This window comes from Aulonocara sp. 'chitande type north' Nkhata Bay, linkage group LG17 (assembly GCF_057382095.1).
Source record: "Aulonocara sp. 'chitande type north' Nkhata Bay isolate Kocher_YH1m ecotype deep benthic linkage group LG17, A_spYH_male_GT1.1, whole genome shotgun sequence".
In the NCBI taxonomy this organism is placed as follows: domain Eukaryota; kingdom Metazoa; phylum Chordata; class Actinopteri; order Cichliformes; family Cichlidae; genus Aulonocara; species Aulonocara sp. 'chitande type north' Nkhata Bay.
The window spans coordinates 39,752,772-39,776,977 of NC_141360.1; the positions used below are offsets into that span (position 1 = coordinate 39,752,772).

Sequence of the window (24,206 nt, forward strand, 5' to 3'; positions counted from 1 at the left end):
TCTATGCTGAATATGCTATGTTGGTATGGATATGAGTGTGTCCTAACTTGTTATGGAAGTAATGCTAATTCACTGTCGATGTAAGCTATTCCGAGTTGTATTTTCACTGTGACTGTGTACAAGGGTTTGACATGGTGTGATTTCTGAGAACAGGAACAAAAAAAACAACAACAAGATATTACAATGCAAATAAGAAATATTTGTATTGCATAGGTCAGAGCAACAGGCCCCACACATGGACTTGTTCTTATATAATGCTTTTCTACTCTGAGCACTCAAAGCACTTTACACAGCTTGCCTCATTCATCCATTCACACCAGTAATCTTTTTAAATGCTCTTTCTATGTAAGTGCTTTCTATCTAACATTCACATGCATTCATATTCCAATGGACGCACCGGAGAGCAACTTGGGATTAGTATCTCGTCAAGGACACTTGGCATGCAGACTGGAGGACACGGAGATCGAACTGCTTACCTGAGCTACAGCTACCCCTACATTCACACTACAGTCCTGTTAAGGAAATGCATTCTCCTTATTGTGCTAAGAATGCAAAAATATATTAAAAACAGTTCTTAAATACACCACAAGATGGTGGACCAACACAAGTAATGAAACAGGCAGTTTTCAATAGTCAACATTTCAGTTACCGTCTGTGCACCAGGAATATAGTTCTTTAACACCTCTGCACACGAGAAACTCTTCAAGCTACAATAAATACTGATGTAAAGAACTAAACCCTGAACAAAACGATCAAATAATCAGTCAACTATGGGTTAAGAAAAGTTCGAGCAGGAGAACCAGAGTAGCAGAACCAAAGGAATTTGTTATCTGGAATGCTTACGCTGATGATGATCAGACCTCACTCCTGACAGAAATTGAGGCTGTCAGGCTTTTAAAGAAAATACAGAAGACATTAGCTAAGTCAGATTTACAGCTACACAAAACTGCCAGCTGATGACCTGGCAAAGGTCTTCAGACACAGACATAGGGACATATTCTTCACCTCTTCAATGTGGCCTTGGACTAAGCTGGATCCTTGAATATGAGACCTTAATCTTCCAGGCTTCTAAGCAAGAATGGTCCTTCATTTATCAGGCGCATCCTCTATAGCTGTACATCACTGTACAGTGCAAGGCTAACATCCAAGACCTTACCACTGATCCATGTGACTGCCAAAGAAAAGAAATGGAATGCACAGAAAGACTCCCTTTTAGAGGTCGAACTCCTGTACATACCCAGACCTTATGTCTCATTGCCTCTGTTCTCAATGCAGCAACAATAGCACTGTTTCTTCTCAGATGAGTTGTTGATTGAAATTACAGATTTCATCAACGCTGCCCTTGCTCTTAATGGAGACGGACAGCGCTACATTGGATTCATCATGGTAAAAACCAAGCTGGTGCCTTGATGAGGCTTGAGTTGCACGCTTTATATTACACCAATGACTCTTCACGAAGGTTTTAAATGTATGTACCCAAAAAAGTCTCAAGAATTAGTACTTCCACTACACAGACTCAGTGGCACCATGTTTCAAAGGATCACAACTTAGCTAACATTGCGACAGGGCAAATAACAGCAAGTCTGCAAGTAAATACATGAGAAGTACACCAGCAAGTACACCAAGACAAGTTTTTTCACTCATCCTTGGTTCCTGAAGTTCTAACAGCAGCTATTTACATCTGAGACATGAAGTATGTTTGATCTGGTCAAACCAGAACATGATGCAGAGATCTGCCCATTGATCAGTGTTTTCACAACTAAAACTGTTGAAAGACTTCTGTTTCCTCATTGACTAGAATAGTTCTCCTTATGAAAGACCCTGATATGAGGAATGACAAAGCTCATCAGTGTGGCAAGGAAGTCTAAGGTTTCGAGGGAAAACCCTTAAAACCCCTAAATACTGCAAATTTTCGGGTGATCCTTGATGTTTAACAGTTAGCATTCAAGGATAAAGTTAAACAGCTGGAAGAGGGGAACTAGTTTTGAAAATAAGTTCTTTGTCGAGGCTGAGCCCATTCCTTGACCAGGTTGTGGGACGATTATGGTAAATGGACTGGTTCTTATATATCGTTTTTCTACTGCATCTGAGCTCTCCAAAGCGCTTTACGCAGTTTGCCTCATTCACCCATTCACACAAGCACTTTCTTTCTAAGCTCTTTCTACGGAAATGCTTTCTATCTATTCAATTCAATTCAATTCAATTTTATTTATATAGCGCCAAATCACAACAAAAGTCGCCTCAAGGCGCTTCGAGAAAAACCCAACAATCATATGACCCCCTATGAGCAAGCACTTTGGCGACAGTGGGAAGGAAAAACTCCCTTTTAACAGGAAGAAACCTCCGGCAGAACCAGGCTCAGGGAGGGGCGGCCATCTGCTGCGACCGGTTGGGGTGAGAGAAGGAAGACAGGATAAAGACATGCTGTGGAAGAGAGACAGAGGTTAATAACAGATATGATTCAATGCAGAGAGGTCTATTAATACATAGTGAGTGAGAAAGGTGACTGGAAAGGAAAAACTCAATGCATCATGGGAATCCCCCGGCAGCCTACATCTATTGCAGCATAACAAAGGGAGGATTCAGGGTCACCTGGTCCAGCCCTAACTATATGCTTTAGAAAAAAGGAAAGTTTTAAGCCTAATCTTAAAAGTAGAGATAGTGTCTGTCTCCCGAATCCAAACTGGAAGCTGGTTCCACAGAAGAGGGGCCTGAAAACTGAAGGCTCTCCCTCCCATTCTACTTTTAAATACTCTAGGAACAACAAGTAGGCCTGCAGAGCGAGAGCGGAGCGCTCTAATAGGGTGATATGGTACTACAAGGTCATTAAGATAAGATGGGGCCTGATTATTTAAGACCTTGTATGTGAGGAGCAGGATTTTGAATTCAATTCTGGATTTAACAGGAAGCCAATGAAGGGAAGCCAAAACAGGAGAAATATGCTCTCTCTTTCTAGTCCCTGTCAGGACTCTTGCTGCAGCATTTTGGATTAGCTGAAGGCTTTTCAGTGAGTTTTTTGGACATCCTGATAATAATGAATTACAGTAGTCCAGCCTGGAAGTAATAAATGCATGAACTAGTTTTTCAGCGTCACTCTGAGACAGGATATTTCTAATTTTAGAGATGTTGCGCAAATGGAAGAAAGCAGTCTTACATATTTGTTTAATATGTGCGTTGAAGGACATGTCCTGGTCAAAAATGACTCCAAGGTTCCTCACAGCGTTACTGGAGGCCAAGGTAATGCCATCCAGAGTAAGTATCTGATTAGATACCATATTTCTAAGATTTTCAGGGCCGAGTACAATAACCTCAGTTTTATCTGAATTAAGAAGCAGAAAGTTAGCGGCCATCCAGGTCTTTATGTCTTTAAGACATTCCTGCAGTTTAACTAATTGGTGTGTGTTATCTGGCTTCATGGACAGATAGAGCTGGGTGTCATCTGCATAGCAGTGAAAATGTATGCTATGTCTTCTAATGATACTGCCTAAGGGAAGCATGTATAATGTAAACAGAATTGGTCCTAGCACTGAACCCTGTGGAACTCCATAATTAACCTCAGTGTGTGAAGAGGACTCTCCATTTACATGCACGAATTGGAGTCTATTAGATAGATATGATACAAACCACTGCAGTGCAGTACCTGTAATACCTACAGCATGTTCTAATCGCTCTAATAGGATATTATGATCAACAGTATCGAACGCTGCACTGAGGTCTAGCAGGACAAGCACAGAGATGAGTCCACTGTCAGAGGCCATAAGAAGATCATTTGTAACCTTCACTAAAGCTGTTTCTGTGCTGTGCTGAGCTCTGAAACCTGACTGAAACTCTTCAAATAAACCATTCCTCTGCAGATGATCTGTTAGCTGTTTGACAACTACTCTTTCAAGGATTTTTGATATGAAAGGAAGGTTGGAGATTGGCCTATAATTAGCTAAGACTGCTGGGTCTAGAGATGGCTTTTTGAGTAAAGGTTTAACTACAGCCAGCTTGAAGGCCTGTGGTACATAGCCGATTATTAGAGATAGGTTGATCATATTTAAGATCGAAGAATTAATTAATGGCAGGACTTCTTTGAGCAGTTTTGTAGGAATGGGGTCTAAAAGACACGTTGATGGTTTGGAGGAAGTAATTATTGAAGTTAACTCAGAAAGATCAATTGGAGAAAAAGAGTCTAACTTAATATCAATGGTACTAAGAGTAGCTGTAGATAATATTACATCTGTGGGATGATTATTGGTAATTTTTTCTCTAATGATAAAAATTTTATTTGTGAAGAAGTTCATGAAGTCATTACTAGTTAACGTTAAAGGGATGGTTGGCTCAAAAGAGCTCTGACTTTTTGTCAGCCTGGCTACAGTGCTGAAGAGAAACCTAGGGTTGTTCTTATTTTCTTCAATCAGTGATGAATAGTAAGATGTTCTGGCTTTGCGGAGGGCTTTCTTATAAAGCAGCAAACTATTTCTCCAGGCTAAATGATGATCCTCTAGATTTGTGACACGCCATTTCCTCTCCAGATTACGAGTCATCTGCTTTAGGGTACGTGTTTCAGAATTATACCACGGAGTCAGGTACTTCTGATTTGAGGCCTTAGTTTTCACAGGAGCTACAGTATCCAGAGTCGTACGTAGTGAGGAGGTGAAATTATTAACAAGATAATCGACCTCTGTTGGGGTAGCGTTCAGATAGCTACTCTGCTCTGTGTTGGTACAGGGCATTGAAGATGATAACAGTGGGTGGATTATATTCTTAAACTTAGTTACAGTGCTTTCAGAAAGACATCTACTTTGATAAAGTCTACTCTTCACCGCTGTGTAATCAATTATTGTAAAAGTAAATGTTATCAGGAAATGATCAGACAGCAGAGGGTTTTCAGGAAACACTGTTAAATGTTCCGTTTCTATGCCATATGTTAAAACAAGATCTAGAGTGTGATTAAAGTGGTGGGTGGGTTCTTTTACATTTTGAGAGAAACCAATTGAGTATCTAACGTTCATCATCATGGTTATAAAGTAGAATCATTGCTTTGAAGTCTCTCCGTGGTGGTTTTTATCTTTGCTTTGTGTTGTCGGCTTTGCGTTCATACTTAAATACTAAGAGAAAGAACATGTGTGTCCTCATTAGGACAGGGACTAGTGTTGGTGTGTGGGGCTGTAGCCACAGGTTTATAATGTTAATTGGCAACTAGAAAAATTTGCATTTCCTGCGAAAATGCTGTGTGGATTCCTTAACGCTGAAGATGTCTGCTGAAAAAAGCTGAAAAAGTTGAAAAAAATGTTGCCCTGAGCAGGATTCAAACCTGGCCCTTCTGGTCTCAAGGCAGCTACTCATCTCACTGAGCCAAAGTCATTCTCACAAAGCGGAGGTGGAGAGACTGACAATTGTGCTGAATGATGAGCAGAAGCTGCTGAGAATTGTGCTGATAAGAGGTGAAAAGGCTGAAATTTTTTCTGAAGAGGTGAATAAGCAGAATTTGGGCAGAAAAGAGGTGAAAATTCTGAAAAGTCTGCTGAAAAGAGTTCCATCAGCAGAATTTCTGCTGAAAAGAGGTGAATGAGCAGAATTCTGCTGAAAAGAGGCTTTTGCTTGGTTCACGTTTACTAAGGCACTACCCAAAAGGCGCCACAAGAGGGCACTCCAACACAAGAGATGACCTATTTACACTGATGCACTTAGTAAACAGTCAGCCCCCTAGTGACTATGATTTGGCAGAAATACTATGACTTAGTAGTAATACTATAACATAACAGATTTCCTAAAAAAAAAAAACTATGAAATTGCAGTAATTCTATGACTTGGCAGAGATACTACGTTAAAAAAAAAATGTTGCCCTGAGCAGGATTCAAACCTGGCCCTTCTGGTCTGTAGGTGGCTATTCATCTCACTGCGCCAAACTCTTTCTCACAAAGAAGTGGTGGAGAGACTGACAATTGTGCTGAAATGAGCAGAAGCGGCTGAGAATTGTGCTGATAAGAGGTGAAAAGGCTGAAAACTTTGCAGAAAAGAGGTGAATCAGCAGAATTTCTGCTGAAAATAGGTTTTTTCTGAAAACAGCAGAAAAAACTGAAAATTTTGCTGAAAAGAGTTCAATCAGCAAAATTTCTGCTGAAAAGAGTTGAATGAGCAGAATTCTGCTGAAAAGAGTTGAATGAGCAGAATTCTGCTGAAAAGAGGTTTGTGCTGAAAACAGCTGAAAAAGCTGGTATTTGTGCTGAAAAGTAGTGAAAAAACTGAAAATTGTGCTGAAAAGGGGTGAAAAAGCTTAAATTTGTGTTGAAAAAGAGTTAAAAAAAGTTTAACTGTTGACTGAAAGAAATGTTGCCATAAGCGGGATTTGAACCCAGGCCTCCCACTCCGAGAACGGATGCTCATCTCACTGAGCTAAAACACAGGTCAACCCGGCAAGGAAAATCAGTGAGGCCACTGATAATATGCAGAAATAGGCAAAAAACATTGCAAAAAAAATTCAATATCTCAAAAAGTATAGAAGTTATGAGCACCAAAAGTCTTACCACTTTTGCCTACGGCATCCACACAATTATGAGACACTGTGTTTCAAATCATTTTACATAGTAACAGGAAAGTAACAACGAGTAGTACAACATGGCTTTCTCATGGGTGTAATAAGTAACATACTGCACTACTTTTAAGAAAAGTGTTCTGTGTAATATGTGTAACAACTTTTTTACTTTTCTATTTTGGAGTTATGACCCCAACACTGATCACAACAAAGAGGGAAAACAACATTCACAAACATTTGACCACGCACCGTGTAATTAGTTTGCATGAATGTAATGTCGTTGATATGCTACTTAGAGATGGTGGTGACTCTCAAACTGGAGCAAATGAGAATTGTTAAGAGGTATACTCTAAAACACTTCTTCAGTAGAGACTCAGAGAAGAGAAACACACAGAACTTCTTGCTAGCAAGGGCGAGCCTCCAGCACTGAGACTCGTGCTGAGAAACTGCCCCGGTCTTTATTTATACTTCAGTGAGCGTTTGTTTCTTACATTGGAATGTGGAGGTGTACGAGTGTGTGTGTGTGCGTGTGTGAGACCGCATAAACGACTTCCCTTAACCTGCTGGTCTGGAAAATCCAACAGTTCATCTATATGTAAAGAAGGCACTTAGACTAAAACTGACATAGCTACGTTAATCCTACCGTAAAACAATAAAACAAGGTACGACCTCTCCCATGCTCCTAGGATGTGGGGGTGAACGCCAGAACACCCTGGAATGTTACAGACCTCCTAGAATGAGACATTCTTTCAATATGCCACCAACTATATACTTCTAAACACAAATGATTACATGTAGTATTCTACCATATGCAAACTTATATCATTAAAAGATTATACTGACTACTAAATACAATTTTCCATTGACAAGAATCAATAAGGATTTTAATCAATGAGGGATATCAATGTTGGAATAAGAATCGCTAAATTCTTATCAATTCCCTACGTGTGTAACACTGGCATGGTGTGGTCACATATGTATCAAAGTTACAGATCGGTATTTTGAGGATTCTTAAGAAAAACATGATAATTATAATTATTAGTTCCTGTTCCAAAAAGCAACTGAAAAACACTTAACTGTTTATTTTTCTTTTAGCACTTAGGACTCTCTTTTATAATAAGCACCCTTTTCAGTTGTTTTTGCTTTTCCTTTAAAAACCACCTGGAATGCAGTTATTAATAATAATAATAATAATGGATTGCATTTATATAGCACTTTACAATTCCACTATTCATTCACTCTCACATTCATACACTGGTGGAGGCTACAGTTGTAGCCACAGCTGCCCTGGGGCAGACTGACAGAAGCGAGGCTGCCATATCGCGCCATCGGCCCCTCTGGCCAACACCAGTAGGCGGTAGGTGAAGTGTCTTGCCCAAGGACACAACGACCGAGACTGTCCGAGCCGGGGCTCAAACCGGCAACCTTCCGGTTACAAGACGAACTGCCAACTCTTTGAGCCACGATCGCCCCCGCAATTACCACATAATGGAAAGTCACTTTTAGTTTCATGTTTCCATTTCCAGAGTTTCAGGCTTGGCAGCATTGTTTGTGTTGGCCCAAATGCCACTGACACTCCTTATCCAAAGAGCCAAGGATCCTTTTATTCATTAAGTTTCAGAGGTGCGCAAAGGGTGTCCAGCAATAGCAGGTAAGATGTTCCAGTTTTCATTCAATTCATTTTACATCAACTTAGTGGTCGGAGAAACAGAGGTCATCATTACGGTGTGACTCTAAAAATCTAAGGTTTATGTAAACTGTTATGTGTGTTATTAGTATTCCCGAAGGCAAACCACATCCAAATTCTAAGCTGTCTGGTGTAGTGGACAGTTAAAGTAGATTACACTGTCTGAACTTTCACTTCCAAACCAGTCTACATATCCTGTTCAGATGTTTACTTTTGAGATATGTCAACCACGTATTGCTGTTTGTTTTAAAGTCACTTGGATGTGTATAGAAAGCTTGTTCTTCCTTCATCCCCAAATGCTTGTTCATTATCGATGTTTGGGGGTGTCTTTCTGTAATGCTGTAGAATTTTTACCTTGATATATAAAATGTCTTGTGAATTATGGATATATTAATCAAGCTTAACTGACGACTTACAAAATGACCACAATATCCTTAACATGCACTTTGGTTTCATATCTATGTGCATGTGTCCACAACATATACTTTTTTTCTCTACTTAAACTTTCCCATTGCTACAAATATTTGAATGTCTCAGGTCTCGTGAACAAGTTTGATAGAAAGAACTTCAAAATTAACATTTTGAATTTCATTTAATTTGGCTTTTTCTGCTTCTCGACTTTCACAGAGTGATCGTTCAGTGTCTGTGGGTGAAGTTCAATATACAATGGCAGAAAAACCTTTGACAGACTGGGACAGTGGTCTTTGTGACTGCTTTGAGGATGCACGTACTTGTAAGAAGCCATTTAAATATGATTGACTCATAAATTATATTTGTATTTTCAGGACTACAAGTTGTTCTGATTTGTGTTGCCTTCATCTTTTGAGACTTGTTACAACTTTGTTGATGCGTTTCTGTGTTTTTCAGGCTGCTATGGATTCTGGTGCTGCCCCTGTCTTGCCTGCACTGTTTCAGGAAGATTTGGAGAGAACAACTGTCTCCCTTTATGTGATATATGTGGCTCTGGTGTATTAGCAGCCTTTGGGATACCTGTTTGTGTTCCTCCTGCAGTTTTGTCTGTAAGAGCTGCCATGCGAAACAGATATGGCATCAAGGTATGAACCGTGAGATGATGACACTGAACAAATTCGACCTGGGTCACTTTCGTATGCGGTACTGAATCCGATACATATCCGATGTTTTAGAAAGCGACTGCTGTTTGAACGGTCATGTCGCATTAAATCCGTCTTTTACGTCACTGACACAAGACAGACGCCAATTATCACCGCCGGAGAAGACATCGTGAACGCTGCCTGGCCATCCAGCGAAACTCTTGGGAAGACAACGTGAACATTTTATTTGTACTGTATAATCTGCAGATTCTGACAGAAATCTGCAACTATCCTTTGAAGCACCGCTCCTCTCTAAAACAGCAATAAGGATAATTATTAGGTTATTTACATTATTATGTAAATAACACAATAACTTAAAGCAAAAATTGGGAAATGTACAATCCGAAGTCTTTATATTAAGGGCCATCAGTCAAACAATATTTTTTTGCTCTGGGTCTAAACAGAGCGCGTTATGTGTGACGTCTTCTTTTGCGCATGCGGGCCGCTTTGAGCGTTCACACTGGAGCACGTTTGCTGTCACATTTTATTTGTAGTGTGAATGAGCAGACAAAAAAATCGGATTTGATCAAAAAATCTGAATTGAGCATCAAGACCTGCAGTGTGAACGTAGCCTTAGTGGGAATTACAAGTCTCACTCACTGAATCAAAAACATCCATATTTGATTTCAACTATGCCTAAATGTTTTTTTGTCAGACATTCACACACATACTCAGTATCTGCTGCAAGGATATTGTGACATGTGGACCAGAAGAGCCAGGGATTGATCTACCAAACTTCTGGTTGGTAGATGACCTGCTCCTCCACCTGAATTACACCACATCTGTAATGCTTGTACTCTCTTTCTGCAGGGCTCTCTCTGTAAGGACATTGCAATTTCCTGTTTCTGTGAGTGGTGCTCCTGGTGTCAGATGCATCGTGAGTTAAGGCATCGCAAGAAAACCCCGACTGTCATCAACATACAGAATAACACTGTTGTCAACATGCAGCCTATTCCAACTTTTCAGCCAGGAGTGATGATGCTGCCTGCACAACCAGTTGCAACTGGTTTCATGTCTCAACCAACAGTGGTCGTTCAAACAAAGTAACACTCGTAGAAATCTGATGCTGCTCAGAGTGTGTTCTCATGTATTTACTTGTAAAAGCAAGAATGTAATCATTTAGTATGTTAAATTCTTACTGTTGATTTCCTAGTTTTCAAGAAAATTAAGAGAGTTAACATAAATGATGGGAATGATGATTCGCCCATTTGAAGTTTAGTTACAAATGTAAATGTACTTTATTGTTGAAGTAATAGCGATGTTTTACAGGCTCAATAAAAACAAATCTGCACCCCATTTTTGTTGTCTTATCCTACTTTTCTGAGACTTTTCTGGTCAAATGAGTGATTCAGTTTTAAAATCTGCAAAGATCCACCATGAAGCATTTGTTTCAGATTTTACACTGATGCTTTGTGTCATGCACTGTGTGGTTGTGTCCTTGTGGTGTTTTCAATATGAAGATTCTCAGTCATCCAGGTCATCATAGTCTAAGGAGCTTGGAAAGAAAAGCGTCTGGACTTGTTTAAGTTGCTTGAAGACGTTTCACCTCTCATCCGAGAAGCTTCCTCAGTTCTAGGGTCAAATGGTGGAGAGTCCCAGATTTAAACCTAGTGGGAGTTTCCCCCCAAAGAGGGACAAAGGACCCCCCTGATGATCCTCTACCTAATCACATGAGCCGAGGCGTGAAAATGGGTGTGGGTCACAATCAGCCAGGGTTTTGGGTGAGCTCATTGTGAAACCTGGCCCCACCCTATCATGTGATTTCCTGAGGTCAGCTGGCCCAGGGTGTGAGTGGGCGTTAAGGCGTCTGGGGAGGGTTCTCAAAACTGGATTATAAATGGCAGACAGTTGGTGTTGTAAACCACCGCCTCTGTTCAAAGATGGTCGCTCACAGTGGACATAGATGGCTTCTTTCACTCCTCTTTCAAACCATCTGTCCTCTCTGTCCAAAATGTGAACGTTGGCATCCTCGAAAGAGTGACCTTTGTCTTCTAGATGCAGATGAACTGCTGAGTCTTGTCCTGTGGAGGTGGCTCTTCTATGTTGTGCCATGCGCTTGTGAAGTGGCTGTTTGGTCTCTCCAATGTAGAGGTCTGGGCATTCCTCGCTGCACTGCACAGCATACACCACATTGTTAAGTTTGTGTTTTGGAGTTTTGTCTTTGGGATGAACCAGTGTCTGTCTGAGCGTGTTGCTGGGTCTGAAATGCACCAGGATGTCATGCTTGGAGAAAACTCTCCTGAGTTTCTCTGATACACCGGCTACATAGGGGATGACAATGTTGTTGCATCTGTCTTTCTTATCCTCCATCGCTGGTGTCTGGTGTCACTGAGGAGAGTAGTGATCTTTGTCTGGTAATCCGTTGTGTTTAGGACCACGGTGCATCTTCCCTTATCAGCTGGTAATATAGTGATGTTGTGGTCTTTGCTCAGGGAAGCGACGGCCTTCTTTTCTTGTAATGTGAGGTTAGACGGCGGGACTTTGGCACTGGAGAGGGTGGCTGAGACTTTCATCCTGATTTGCTCTGCTTCTGTCTGTGATGATTTATTAATCCATATGGCGGTTTCTGTGGCTGTGATGAGGTCCACTATGGGCGAATTAGTGATGGGATTTCCGGCTCTTTTTAGAGATCCGGCTCTTTCGGTTCGGCTCACTAAAAAGAGCCGGCTCTTTCGGCTCCGAACCGGCTCTTCAGGTTGTTTTGTTGCTTTAATTAATTTATTATTAACAATAATATAAAATTATGCACAAAAGGAATTACTAACGTAAAAACAAGTGGTTTTATTTATATATGTTTATATATAAATATATGCGGTGGCCCCTAGAGACAAAACACGTACAAACTCCAAAACACATTTCTAGCATGAACTGAACTTCCAAAGCAGAGCTACTAGATCACTTAAATTACACAATTGAAAGCATGTGTGTATTGTTTGTGTATTTATACACAGGCACTCATATATATATATTCAAATAATTTTAAAAAAAAGTTCATTTACCTGTTATTACCACACACCAAATCCGGTCATTGGTACTTGCTGGCTTGTGTAGCCACAAGATAACAAAGGCTCAACACTGCACCCAGCATCCTGGAGCACTTCTGTTGTTTTTTGTACGTGTTTTTACGTGTTTTGGAGTTTTTACGTGTTTTGGAGTTTGTACGTGTTTTTACGTGTTTTGGAGTTTGTACATGCTTCAGAGTTCGTACGTGATTTGAAGTTTGTGTGTGCTTTGTCTCTAGGGGCCACCGTAAAGATACTTTTATTTATTCACTCCACATAAAATGTAATAAATAAATCATCTAATACAAAAATCAACTATTCACATTTCAAGTTTTAACTATTTAAATTTTCAGCTTTTTCCTTTCACAAATTTAAAGTGAAAAGAACACAAAACACTGCAAACCACAACACAATTAAATATAAATTATAATATGAAAACTAAAAGAACATGCATATTCTCTGTCATATGGACCTGCATGAATAAACTTTCTCAATCCTTTATCATCTGCAACCGAAAATAGTTGTGGATGATTACTATACCTTTCTAATGTTGTTGTCCCTGCCTCTCTTTCTCTCTCTCTGGCTCTGTTCCTGTGCTACTGAGTGTAACTACCGCCCCTCCCCCCTCTGCCCAGCGTAAAGCACAAGGCTCGCGTGCAGAGTGAAACGGAAAAAAAGTGCGAGAGAGAGGCTGAGAGAAAGAAAAAAAAAAAAAAAAAAAAAAAACGTGACGGCTCGCGATAAGGAGACAGCTCGCGATAAGGAGCCGGCTCGCGTCGTTCACGTCAAAGAGTCGGCTCTAAGAGCCATTTCGTTCGCGAACGACCCATCACTAGGGCGAATGTTGCGGAGAAATGGCAAAATTGAGACCTTTAGCTAATACTTTCTTTTCAGGTTCAGTGAGATTCCGGTCTGAAAGGTTCTTCACCCATTTTATAAAGTTTATAAAGTCGTTTATAAATTCTCCATGTCCCACTGTTAGCTAGATTGCATTTTGCTTTGCAGCATTGTGCCACCGAGTCTGTGTAGTGGACTTTCTAATTAGGGCTGATATTGTCACTGATTTCTACAACTCGTTCAATTCTGATTCGCAAGGTCATGATTTGATTTGCCTCAATTTGATTTTGAAATATTATAAATATATTATTATATTATAATTGTGATCATTTATCTTGTATATGTACTGTATAATGATTCAACAATTCTTTGATTAGAAGTATAAGGTAGCATAAGATATAATAAGATGTAACAATCTCACAACCTCGAAGCGTGAGGAGACAGAGAGCAGGGCATGACAGACAGACGGACCAACATCCTCGTATACACTATATACACACAGACAAGGAAACAAAGAAATGGCAGTTAGGCAGGGAAAACCAGCTGACACTAATCAGATGAGACAAGACTGGGAGGAAGCAAAAGAGAGTAGTCACCGGGGAGACAGAGGCCTGAAACATGGGACAGGAAGGCACAGAGCAGACACAAAACGGAACAGGAATAGAGCTAGAAATACTTGAACAGAAACCAAAACACTAACATTGATAACCATGAAAAACAAATAATCAAGAAACAAATTAAACAGGTATAAAACACTGGGTCACCGATCCAGGACCGTGACAATTTCTCTGCAATTACACACTCAGTGTAAACTATCTTGGATTAAAAGCAAAGCTGATAGTTGTGAGACTTAATCAGAGGTTCAAGGATCACAGCAGATGCCTTCGTGTCAAAGTAACTGAGAATAAAACTGAAAAATATCAAGATTCTTTTTGGCCTGGTCTTTTACAGCATTATGACCCCCTTGAAAACGATCTGCAGGAGATCAAAAACTGAAGGAAACCATGAATCAACATTTGACGATTATCTGATGCTGCTGAAGCGAAGCAGAGCAAAGTTAGAAGTTTGTTAGAGACACAGATAAGCGTTTTGCAATTTAGCATAAGTTGTAAAAGTTGAAATTTCTTTGTTATTGAAAAGCAGAAATTAGGTTTTCCTGTTAGAGCAAATTTTGGGAAAATAAATAAAATTTTTAAAAAAAAAACCAGCGGCCGACAGTGCTCTACACAACGGTAGACTGGTGGGTAATAACAAAGAGAATCACGCAGAAAAATAGAGATTTTTAATGGATTTTTAATGGGTTTTCTCGTGGTGGAAGCAAGACAACCAAAGTAAGATGGAATTCATGACAATGTTTTTCAAGTGTAGTTTTGATCTTCCTTTGCTGTTGGATCAGTGAATTTTGGACAGAGTGACAAAGCCTGCAGCTGTGCAGTCTGTGAGATTGCAAATCTGTCAGCTTTCAGCACCCAAAGGCGTGTCCATTGTTGCCAGACTAACCGCAATTTGTGTTCAGATATTTATGTGGAAACCATTTACCTGCTCTTCAATCGTTTGCTGTTTTAGCAGTTTAGTGGGTGTTGAAATACTTTTGTGAGCTTTTAGCTGAGATTCTGGCATTTCTGGCAAAATTCATTTATATTTAAAAATGTATTTCAGGACTTAATGAATCGATATTCTTCAAATGAAAATCGATTTGAAATGGGAAATCAAGTTTTTAAACCCACCCTATTTCTAATTCTTGAGTCATTTTTTGGATACGTACGTGTAAAACCTTTGTGAATAGTTAGTTAGTTATAATAGTTACAAACTTGCCAATGACAGCTGTAGTTTCAATAAACGACTCATCTGAGAAGAAACAATGTTTTTGGTGCTGCATTGACAACAGAGAGACATACGATTTGGGTATGTACCGGAGTTCGACCCCACCGTTTTTCTGTGCATTCCATTTCTTTTCTTTAGCAGTCACATAGATCAGTGGTATGGTCTCCGATGAGGGCCTTGCACGATACAGTGATGTACAGCAATGTACAGCTATAGAGGATGTGCCTGACTAAGTGAAGGATCATTCTTGCTTAGGAGCCTGGAAGATGAAGGCATCATATTCAAGGATCCAGCTTAGTCCAAGACCACGCTGAAGAGGTGAAGAGTCTGTCCCTATATCTAAGTCCTTTTCCAGGTCATCAGCTGGAATGCATCCATCACTTTGCTACTGTTTGAGGCAGTTTTGTGTACGGTAGCTGTAAATTTGACTTAGCTAATATCTTCTGTATTTTCTTTGGAAGACTGACAGCCTCAATTTCTGTCAGAAGTGAGGTCAGATAATCGTTAGCATAGACACTCAAGATAACAAATTCCTTTGGTTTTTCTGCTTCTCCTGACTTTTCTTCACCCATAGTTGCCCGATTATTTGATCATTTTCACCCTTGTTAAGGATTTAGTTGAGGTTTTTTCTCTTTCTTTTTCCCCTGTCCTGTCCGCCAGTGTAGCAATCAGAATTTGTGTCTGAAGGACAAAAATGCATTTGCTATATTGGTCCACTTGATAGCCATATTTTAAAGAAATATTTTTAGGATTTCTTTTATATTTAATTATTACAATCACAATGTAACAGACTCGGGGCAAGAAAAGAAAGAATAAAGCTGTGGAGAAACTTAAAAGAAGGAGATGGAAGGAAAAAACACTTAGAATCTGCTTCAACACCTACTGAAAATAAATAAATAAAAAAAATCAGAGAAAACAAAGCAACAACCAACATAAGCATAAACAGCAGTAAATAATATATGTTAATGAACAGCACACAGTACTAACAATACCAGATACATTTAGAGGCAGTAGCCAACCGAGATAGCGTGAGTCTGTGAGTACCTGCTTGTACAGCTGTGTGGGTGACTGCGCTTGTATTCAAAGGTTAAAACACAATGGCCACGAAGGACATTGTTGAATGGACTTTGAGTTTCATTTTTCCGTTTCCAGAGTTTCAAGCTTTGCAGTGTTATTTGTGTTGACCCAACTGAAATAAACTCCGTCCAAAGAGCCTCCGTTCAGTCATTAAGAGGTGCGCAGAGGGGCAGGTAAGACCTTCCAGTTTTCTACAAGTCCTTTCACATAAACTTAGTGATTAGTACTTTTTGTACCTGATACTAGAGGCGGTTTGCAAAGAGAAAGCTTTGACTTTATAATTTATTGGATTACATGGGTGTACACGCAGTGTGTTTTGTTTGTTAGTCCTCTTTGGAGAAGCAGAGGCCATCATGAGGGTGTGGCTGTAAAACGTTAAGGTTTATATGAACTGAAACAACAACAAAAAAAGACTCAAATGTGTATAACAGTATCGAAGTTCTTAGAAAGAGAGAGGTATACTTTTTAATAGCCTGTGTTTCTAGTGTTGTTTTTTAAATTATTATTCCCAAAGGCAAACCACATACCGAACTCCAGATTCTAAGCTGTGTGTTGTAGAGGACAGTTAAAGTAGATTAGTGAGCTTGAAAAGAAAAGCGTCTGGAGTTCTTTAAGTTTCTTGAAGATGTTTCACATTTCATTTGAGAAGCTTCAGTTCTGAACTGAACTGAAGAAGCTTCTACGATGACCTGGATGACTGAGAACGGTCACAGAGACAGTTAAAGTACATTAAACTGTCTGAACTGTAAGCGTAATAGACTTTCACTTCCAAACCAGTCTACATATTCAGGAGAGAGTTGCGTTACTGTACTCGTGTTTCAAATTACACAAGCCATCTTTCTGAGATATGTCAACCATGTATTGCTGTTTGCTTTTAAGTCACTTGGATGTTTATAGAAAGCTTGTTTTTCCAACATCCCCAAATGCTTGTTCATGGTGGATGTTTAGGTGTTTCTCTCTGTAATGCTCTAGTATATTTACCTTGTTATATAAAATGTCCTGTAAATTATGGATATATTAATAAAGCTTAATTGGAGAATTAAAAGATTACTAAAGAGATCGACGGCATATGCCTTTTGGCTGTAGTTTGAAAGAAAGTGCTCCAAAATTTTAACTTTCATTTAATTTGTACACAGCAAATCCAGCATGTCCAAATTAACACTGTCGGATTTGATTTCAACACTATTAAAGTGTCTATATGGGTCCACACCAGAGAGTGTTAATTTAACTCTTTTTGGAGAGTTGGTACATTAACTCTGATTTAGTGTTAAACACCAAATCTGTCTGGAGTTGATAATTTAACACTTGGTGTTAAGAGTTTATATATTAACTCTCAAAGAGTATTTTAGTTTAACTACGTAAGAGTTATCTTCTAATTCATTCTAAAAAGCAGGAATTTTACTGTTCTGAACTTCTAGAAATTTCTTTTGGAAATAAACATTTACTAAAAAGATGCAATGGTTTTTGAAAAACTTTTATTCTGAACTGTGCACCACAATTTCAAAACATTTTCTGAAAGATGTAACAGTATACATGTTCTCACTTTCATTAGAATTTTGTTTATCAAAAGGTCTGACATGGTAAATGCAAATAACAGCATTCTCATCACTTATTTCTTCAATACAATATGCATGTCCTTCATTCATCCCTTTGTGGAACTTCAGCGCACTTCTGCTCTCCCCCATATTCCATCTTCACAAGCATATCCTGTGTGGAGATTGAATAAAAATTAGTTGACATTAATTAATGGCACAAATAATCCAGTAAACAATTGCAGCACAGTAAAAAAAAAAGGAATCCTCTTTGAGCCATTACTTGTGTAAAGTATTTTCCCAAAAGACAAAGACACAGGCAACAGGTAATACTGAACTAAATGTAAAACCTCAACCTTTTTCATTTTTACCTAAACCGTGTGCACAAAACTCTGGAGGGATCTATGCTAACGTAGAATCGAGTCAGGACGTCAGCTATTGCTGTTTGCTCGTTTTTTTTTATGGGCGATCGTTTTCAGGCTTCAAGTAGCACCATTATACCAACATTTCACATTCTAGACATTGTTTTAGGTGTATTTGACCAAAAGTTTGACTGAAAATTCACATGCAAGCTTTTTTTCCAAGGCTGTGGTATTTGCCCGCAAACAATACCTTTCAGCTAGCTAAAACAGATTATTATGCTATCAGCGAGCAACACGGCTAATGCCTTTCACACAGCTTTGTCTCAACTCCAAAGAGCCACAGAAGTAAAAGCTCATAATAATAATTGAAACAATCTTTGAAAAAATGACTTACCAAGCATGGCAAACAACTCAAATATGTAGAGCAAAATGTTCTGAAACGGCTTCACTTCAGCTTCGATTGGAGCCGTGCTGGGGGCGGAGTCTGTGAATTTACTCTATTGGTGTCATAGCCCCTCTAGGAGTTCAGAGTTAAGAGGTCAGGAGTTAATGTTTCCATTGTAACACCTCCAGATTTGACAGAGAAACACTCATTTTTAACACTCGATTTTAACTACTATCATTTTACACCTCAGAGTTACATTAAAAGAATGTGACTCTGCTTAGAGTAAAATTAACTCTACTTTTGCAAGGAGACTATTAACACCAAAAAATTTAACACTTTTGAATTTGCTGTGTACTTTTAATTTTCATTTTATTTTGTTTTTTCTGCTTCTCGACTTTCACAGAGTGATCGTTCAGTGTCTGTGGGTGAAGTTCAAAATACAATGGCAGAAAAACCCTTGACAGACTGGGACAGTGGTCTCCTTGACTGCTTTGAGGATGCAAATACTTGTAAGAAGCCAGTTAAATTTGTCTCATAAATTGCATTTGTGTTTTCAGGACTACAGTTTTTTTCTCATTTGTGTTGCCTTCATCTTTTCAGACTTCTTACAACTTTGTTGATGCGTTTCTGTGTTTTTCAGGCTGCTATGGATTCTGGTGCTGCCCCTGTCTCGCCTGCACTGTTTCAGGAAGATTTGGAGAGAACAACTGTCTCCCTTTATGTGATATATGTGGCTCTGGTGTATTAGCAGTCTTTGGGATACCTGTTTGTGTTCCTCCTGCAGTTTTGTCTGTAAGAGCTGCCATGCGAAACAGATATGGCATCAAGGTATGAACCGTGAGATGATGACACTGAACTCAAAGCTGGACTTTAGTGGGAATTACAAGTCTCACTCACTGAAACAAAAACATCCATAGTTGATTTCAACTATGCCTAAATGTTTTTTTGTCAAACATTCACACACATACTCAGTATCTGCTGCAAGGATATTGTGACATGTGGACCAGAAGAGCCACGGATTGATCTACCAAACCTCTGGTTGGTAGATGACCTGCTCCTCCACCTGAATTACACCACATCTGTAATGCTTGTACTCTCTTTCTGCAGGGCTCTCTCTGTAAGGACATTGCAATTTCCTGCTTCTGTGAGTGGTGCTCCTGGTGTCAGATGCATCGTGAGTTAAAGCATCGCAAGAAAGCGCCAACTGTCATCAACTTACACAATAACACGGTCATCAACATGCAGCCTGTTCCAACTGTCCAGCCAGGAGTGATGATGATGCCTGCGCAACCAGTTGCAACTGGTTTCATGACTCAACCAGCAGTTGTCATTCACTAAAAGTGAAACTGAGAGATCTGATGTTACTCAGGGTATTAACTTGTGAAAGCAGAGAATGTAATCATTTAGTATGGTAAATCCTTACTAATGACTTCCTAGTTATCAAGAAAATTAAGAGAGTTAACATAAATGATGGGAATGATGATTTGCCCATTTGAAGTTTGGTTACAAATGTAAATGTACTTTATTGTTTACGCAATAACAATATTTTACTGACTAAAAACTTTCAGAGATCTAGTCTTATCCTACTTTTCTGAGAATTTTCTTCTCAAATGAGTGATTCAATTCTAAAAGCTGCAAAGACTTTTACACGAAAACTTCAGAAGGGAATGCAAATGGTACATTTGAACACCATGGATATACAGTCCAGACTGACAAACTAACAATAACAAGGAACAATAGTTGAGATGTTGAGCTCTCCGTAACCTGCCAACACATACAGTGGGGCAAAAAAGTATTTAGTCAGCCACCGATTGTGCAAGTTCCCCCACCTAAAATGATGACAGAGGTCAGTAATTTGCACCAGAGGTACACTTCAACCGTGAGAGACAGAATGTGAAAAAAAAATCCATGAATCCACATGGTAGGATTTGTATAGAATTTATTCGTAAATCAGGGTGCAAAATAAGTATTTGGTCAATAACAAAAATACAACTCAATACTTTGTAACATAACCTTTGTTGGCAATAACAGAGGTCAAACGTTTACTATAGGTCTTTACCAGGTTTGCACACACAGTAGCTGGTATTTTGGCCCATTCCTCCATGCAGATCTTCTCGAGAGCAGTGATGTTTTGGGGCTGTCGCCGAGCAACACGGACTTTCAACTCCCGCCACAGATTTTCTATGGGGTTGAGGTCTGGAGACTGGCTAGGCCACTCCAGGACTTTCAAATGCTTCTTACGGAGCCACTCCTTTGTTGCCCGGGCGGTGTGTTTTGGATCATTGTCATGTTGGAAGACCCAGCCTCGTTTCATCTTCAAAGTTCTCACTGATGGAAGGAGGTTTTGGCTCAAAATCTCACGATACATGGCCCCATTCATTCTGTCCTTAACACGGATCAGTCGTCCTGTCCCCTTGGCAGAAAAACAGCCCCATAGCATGATGTTTCCACCCCCATGCTTCACAGTAGGTATGGTGTTCTTGGGATGCAACTCAGTATTCTTCGTCCTCCAAACACGACGAGTTGAGTTTATACCAAAAAGTTCTACTTTGGTTTCATCTGACCACATGACATTCTCCCAATCCTCTGCTGTATCATCCATGTGCTCTCTGGCAAACTTCAGACGGGCCTGGACACGCACTGGCTTCAGCAGCGGAACACGTCTGGCACTGCGGGATTAGATTCCCTGCCGTTGTAGTGTGTTACTGATGGTGACCTTTGTTACTTTGGTCCCAGCTCTCTGCAGGTCATTCACCAGGTCCCCCCGTGTGGTTCTGGGATCTTTGCTCACCGTTCTCATGATCATTTTGACCCCACGGGATGAGATCTTGCGTGGAGCCCCAGATCGAGGGAGATTATCAGTGGTCTTGTATGTCTTCCATTTTCTGATGATTGCTCCCACAGTTGATTTTTTCACACCAAGCTGCTTGCCTATTGTAGATTCACTCTTCCCAGTCTGGTGCAGGTCTACAATACTTTTCCTGGTGTCCTTCGAAAGCTCTTTGGTCTTGGCCATGGCGGAGTTTGGAGTCTGATTGTTTGAGGCTGTGGACAGGTGTCTTTTATACAGATGATGAGTTCAAACAGGTGCCATTCATACAGGTAACGAGTGGGGGACAGAAAAACTTCTTACAGAAGACGTTACAGGTCTGTGAGAGCCAGAGATTTTCCTTGTTTGAGGTGACCAAATACTTATTTTCCACCCTAATTTACGAATAAATTCTTTACAAATCCTACCATGTGAATTCATGGATTTTTTTTTTCATATTCTGTCTCTCAAAGTTGAAGTGTACCTCTGGTGCAAATTACTGACCTCTGTCATCATTTTAAGTGGGGGAACTTGCACAATCGGTGGCTGACTAAATACTTTTTTGCCCCACTGTACTAGCATTGTCTGCATATAAAACTTTAGTGGTTTGTTGTCTCCTGCTTCACAGCCAGTAGCAGGAAAGGATTTTAAAAATAAATTTCTTTGGTTAGTTTGTTTAGCTTCAAGATTATCAAATAAATGGGAGCCAGATGTATTCATATGCTTTATTTTGGAAATTAACTAACTTTACCGCTGTAGGAAACCTGTATATTTGTGAATTTCCAAACTATGAAAAGAGGCTCTTGAACAAATTGACCGGGCAAGTGCATCCTGATAATGAGTTTGATGAATCGCATTGACAAAGAGCTTAAGACAAACATAGCTTCAGGGAGTGTGTGTGTGTCAGAGTGCTCTGGAATGCACACAGAGTCTTTGCAGACTATTAAGGATCAAACATCCTATCAATATGCAATCAATTATATACCTCTAAGCATATATGGTTGTCATTTATGCTCAGAAATATATAATCCAACAATATAAACCTGACGCCCTCCTCCAAGCTTGGGTGTGATGGTAGCCCTCTAGTGGGTCACCACACTATCCTTTAGCATAGCAGCATTAAAAGAAACGTGCCTTGCAAGCTGGAAAAACTGGTTTGATTAGAAGTTCATATTACAGCACTCTGGCTTGTAGTAATCCAGTAATTAAATACTTGTTTGTCTAAACAGCACTTAGGTCACACAGCATACTTAGATTTTTGGATAGAGAAACAAGGCTATTCTTTATTGTGAATTTTAGAAAGACAAACCAAATTATATTCAATTTTTATTCTCTTCTAACTAGAGCAAGAGAGGTTTTTTTTTTTTTTTCTGTCTGTTTAAAGGGAAATAAATCGAGGTGTCATCTGCATGTCAGTCTTGATTAAGGCATGTAAATCAGGAATATGGCACCATGCATAGAGCCCACAGAGGCTCATGATGACGAAGCATTGGAGGTTTTCTGTTTAACAAGTACGATCTAAAGCAGTCTAAACCGGTTTCTCTGAGGCTGAGCACTTTGCAAAGCGAGGTAATGGAAGTAGTAAGTGATTCTGACAAACACTATAAGATTAATTCAAGCAGAACAAAGACTGAACCATCTTTAGCAGTTAATAATAGATCAGTATGAAACGCTGAATTAGTCCCACTAGCATTTAATGAGCAACAGACCGAAAACGTGACATCAAGAATGTCCTGTAATTGCTGCAAATTGTACTCATCTATAAAACATATAAATCATAGTTCTCTTGTGTCAGAAGGCTTTCTTATTTTCTTGAAGGAAAATAGTGATTGAGATTTTTCACAGGCTTTAACAGATTCAGAGACACACAGTAGTTTGTGGGGTTTTTTGTAAAGCCGTGTGACATAAAAATGCTAAGTTAAGGTTACACAGAATTTAAACTTTACATTCAGCATTAGCCTCAACGGATCAGGCGGAATTGCGGAATCTCTGCTTTTTATTACATAAGCACACTTTTAAGGTCCAACTAACTTCCTCAGCATATTAAAGGCTGGTGTCAGATTTAATTTTTGACGAACTAGGACTTATTTTATACGCTTTGAGGACTTTGTCTACCTGTCACCTACAGCAAGTTTTTCCATATAACCAGATAACCTAACCTGCATGTCAGCTGAGTGTGGGAGGAAGCTGAAGTATTCAGAGGAAACCCATGGCACAGGGAGAACGGGAAACTCTACTTTCAAAGGCCCCAGTCAGGGCTTGAACCAACCTCCTTTGATCAGGGATATATAGATTCCTGACCCTGAAAATAACATGCTGAGGAAGCTGACTTAAGCTAAAGATATACTTTTAATTATCAACTAATTCTTTTTTATTTTGTGGGCTGTATAATTTAGTTTTTTGAACTTGTACTTGACAAGTGAAAGGCTGCTGGTGTGATTCTAGACGGCGACACAAATTCTATTTTTGGACTTCAGAAGAGCATCCAGCATCAGTGTTGGTCAAGTTACTTGAAAAAAGTAATCAGTAACTAATTACTGATTACTTCCCCCAAAAAGTAATCCCGTTACTTTACTGATTACTTATTTTCAAAAGTAATTAATTACTTAGTTACTTTTTAAAAACACGATTTACAACCTGAAGAGGTGATAAAGCGATAGATCTTTCAGCCCAATTCTACTTTTTCTGCATAATCCATCATACAAAATATAATCAAATGGAAAAGTCTCTTTTTAAAACTTGTTTATTAGTTTTAATCTTTTAACTTTATGCATCAAGCAAAAATTAAATTACATGCAACATTCTCTGACTGGAAGAAATTAGTTTAATATTTAAACCTATTTTCTGCACATTCCAGCACATAATTTTTTTTGTGTGTGTGTGTTTACACTCACTCTTTCAAATAGATGCAAGTAAAACATAGCAGAAAATAAATAAAGTCAAAGACTCAGCGGCCCTGTTGCTCTATTTTCACCTGTAAAGCAGGAGTGGGGTAGGCGGAGGTTTACCCTTGTGCAGGTGTGCCGCAGCGGTCAGTGGAAAAATCTGCGAGTTTCTCT

The 24,206-nt window shown here is 39.4% G+C and overlaps 2 protein-coding genes across 3 annotated transcripts; both read left to right on the forward strand.

Annotated features, from left to right (window-relative positions):
• The first annotated feature begins 8,148 nt into the window (after positions 1-8,148).
• Positions 8,149-10,582, forward strand: LOC147310600 (placenta-specific gene 8 protein-like). Its single transcript, XM_086269285.1, has 4 exons — positions 8,149-8,171; positions 8,835-8,940; positions 9,075-9,262; positions 10,130-10,582. The coding sequence occupies exons 2-4, from the start codon at positions 8,874-8,876 to the stop codon at positions 10,364-10,366; spliced, it is 492 nt and encodes a 163-aa protein (XP_086125411.1). The 5' UTR covers positions 8,149-8,171; positions 8,835-8,873; the 3' UTR covers positions 10,367-10,582.
• Positions 10,583-16,132: 5,550 nt separating this feature from the next.
• On the forward strand, positions 16,133-19,703 carry LOC147310601 (cornifelin-like). 2 transcript variants are annotated; one of them, XM_086269182.1, is made up of 4 exons: positions 16,133-16,232; positions 18,742-18,847; positions 18,979-19,166; positions 19,446-19,703. In XM_086269182.1, exons 2-4 carry the CDS (start codon positions 18,781-18,783, stop codon positions 19,674-19,676), a joined length of 486 nt encoding a protein of 161 aa, XP_086125308.1. In that variant the 5' UTR covers positions 16,133-16,232; positions 18,742-18,780; the 3' UTR covers positions 19,677-19,703. The 2 variants fall into 2 exon arrangements, with proteins under 2 accessions (XP_086125308.1, XP_086125309.1); XM_086269183.1 differs by lacking the exon at positions 16,133-16,232 and having other exon boundaries at positions 18,687-18,847.
• Positions 19,704-24,206: the final 4,503 nt, after the last annotated feature.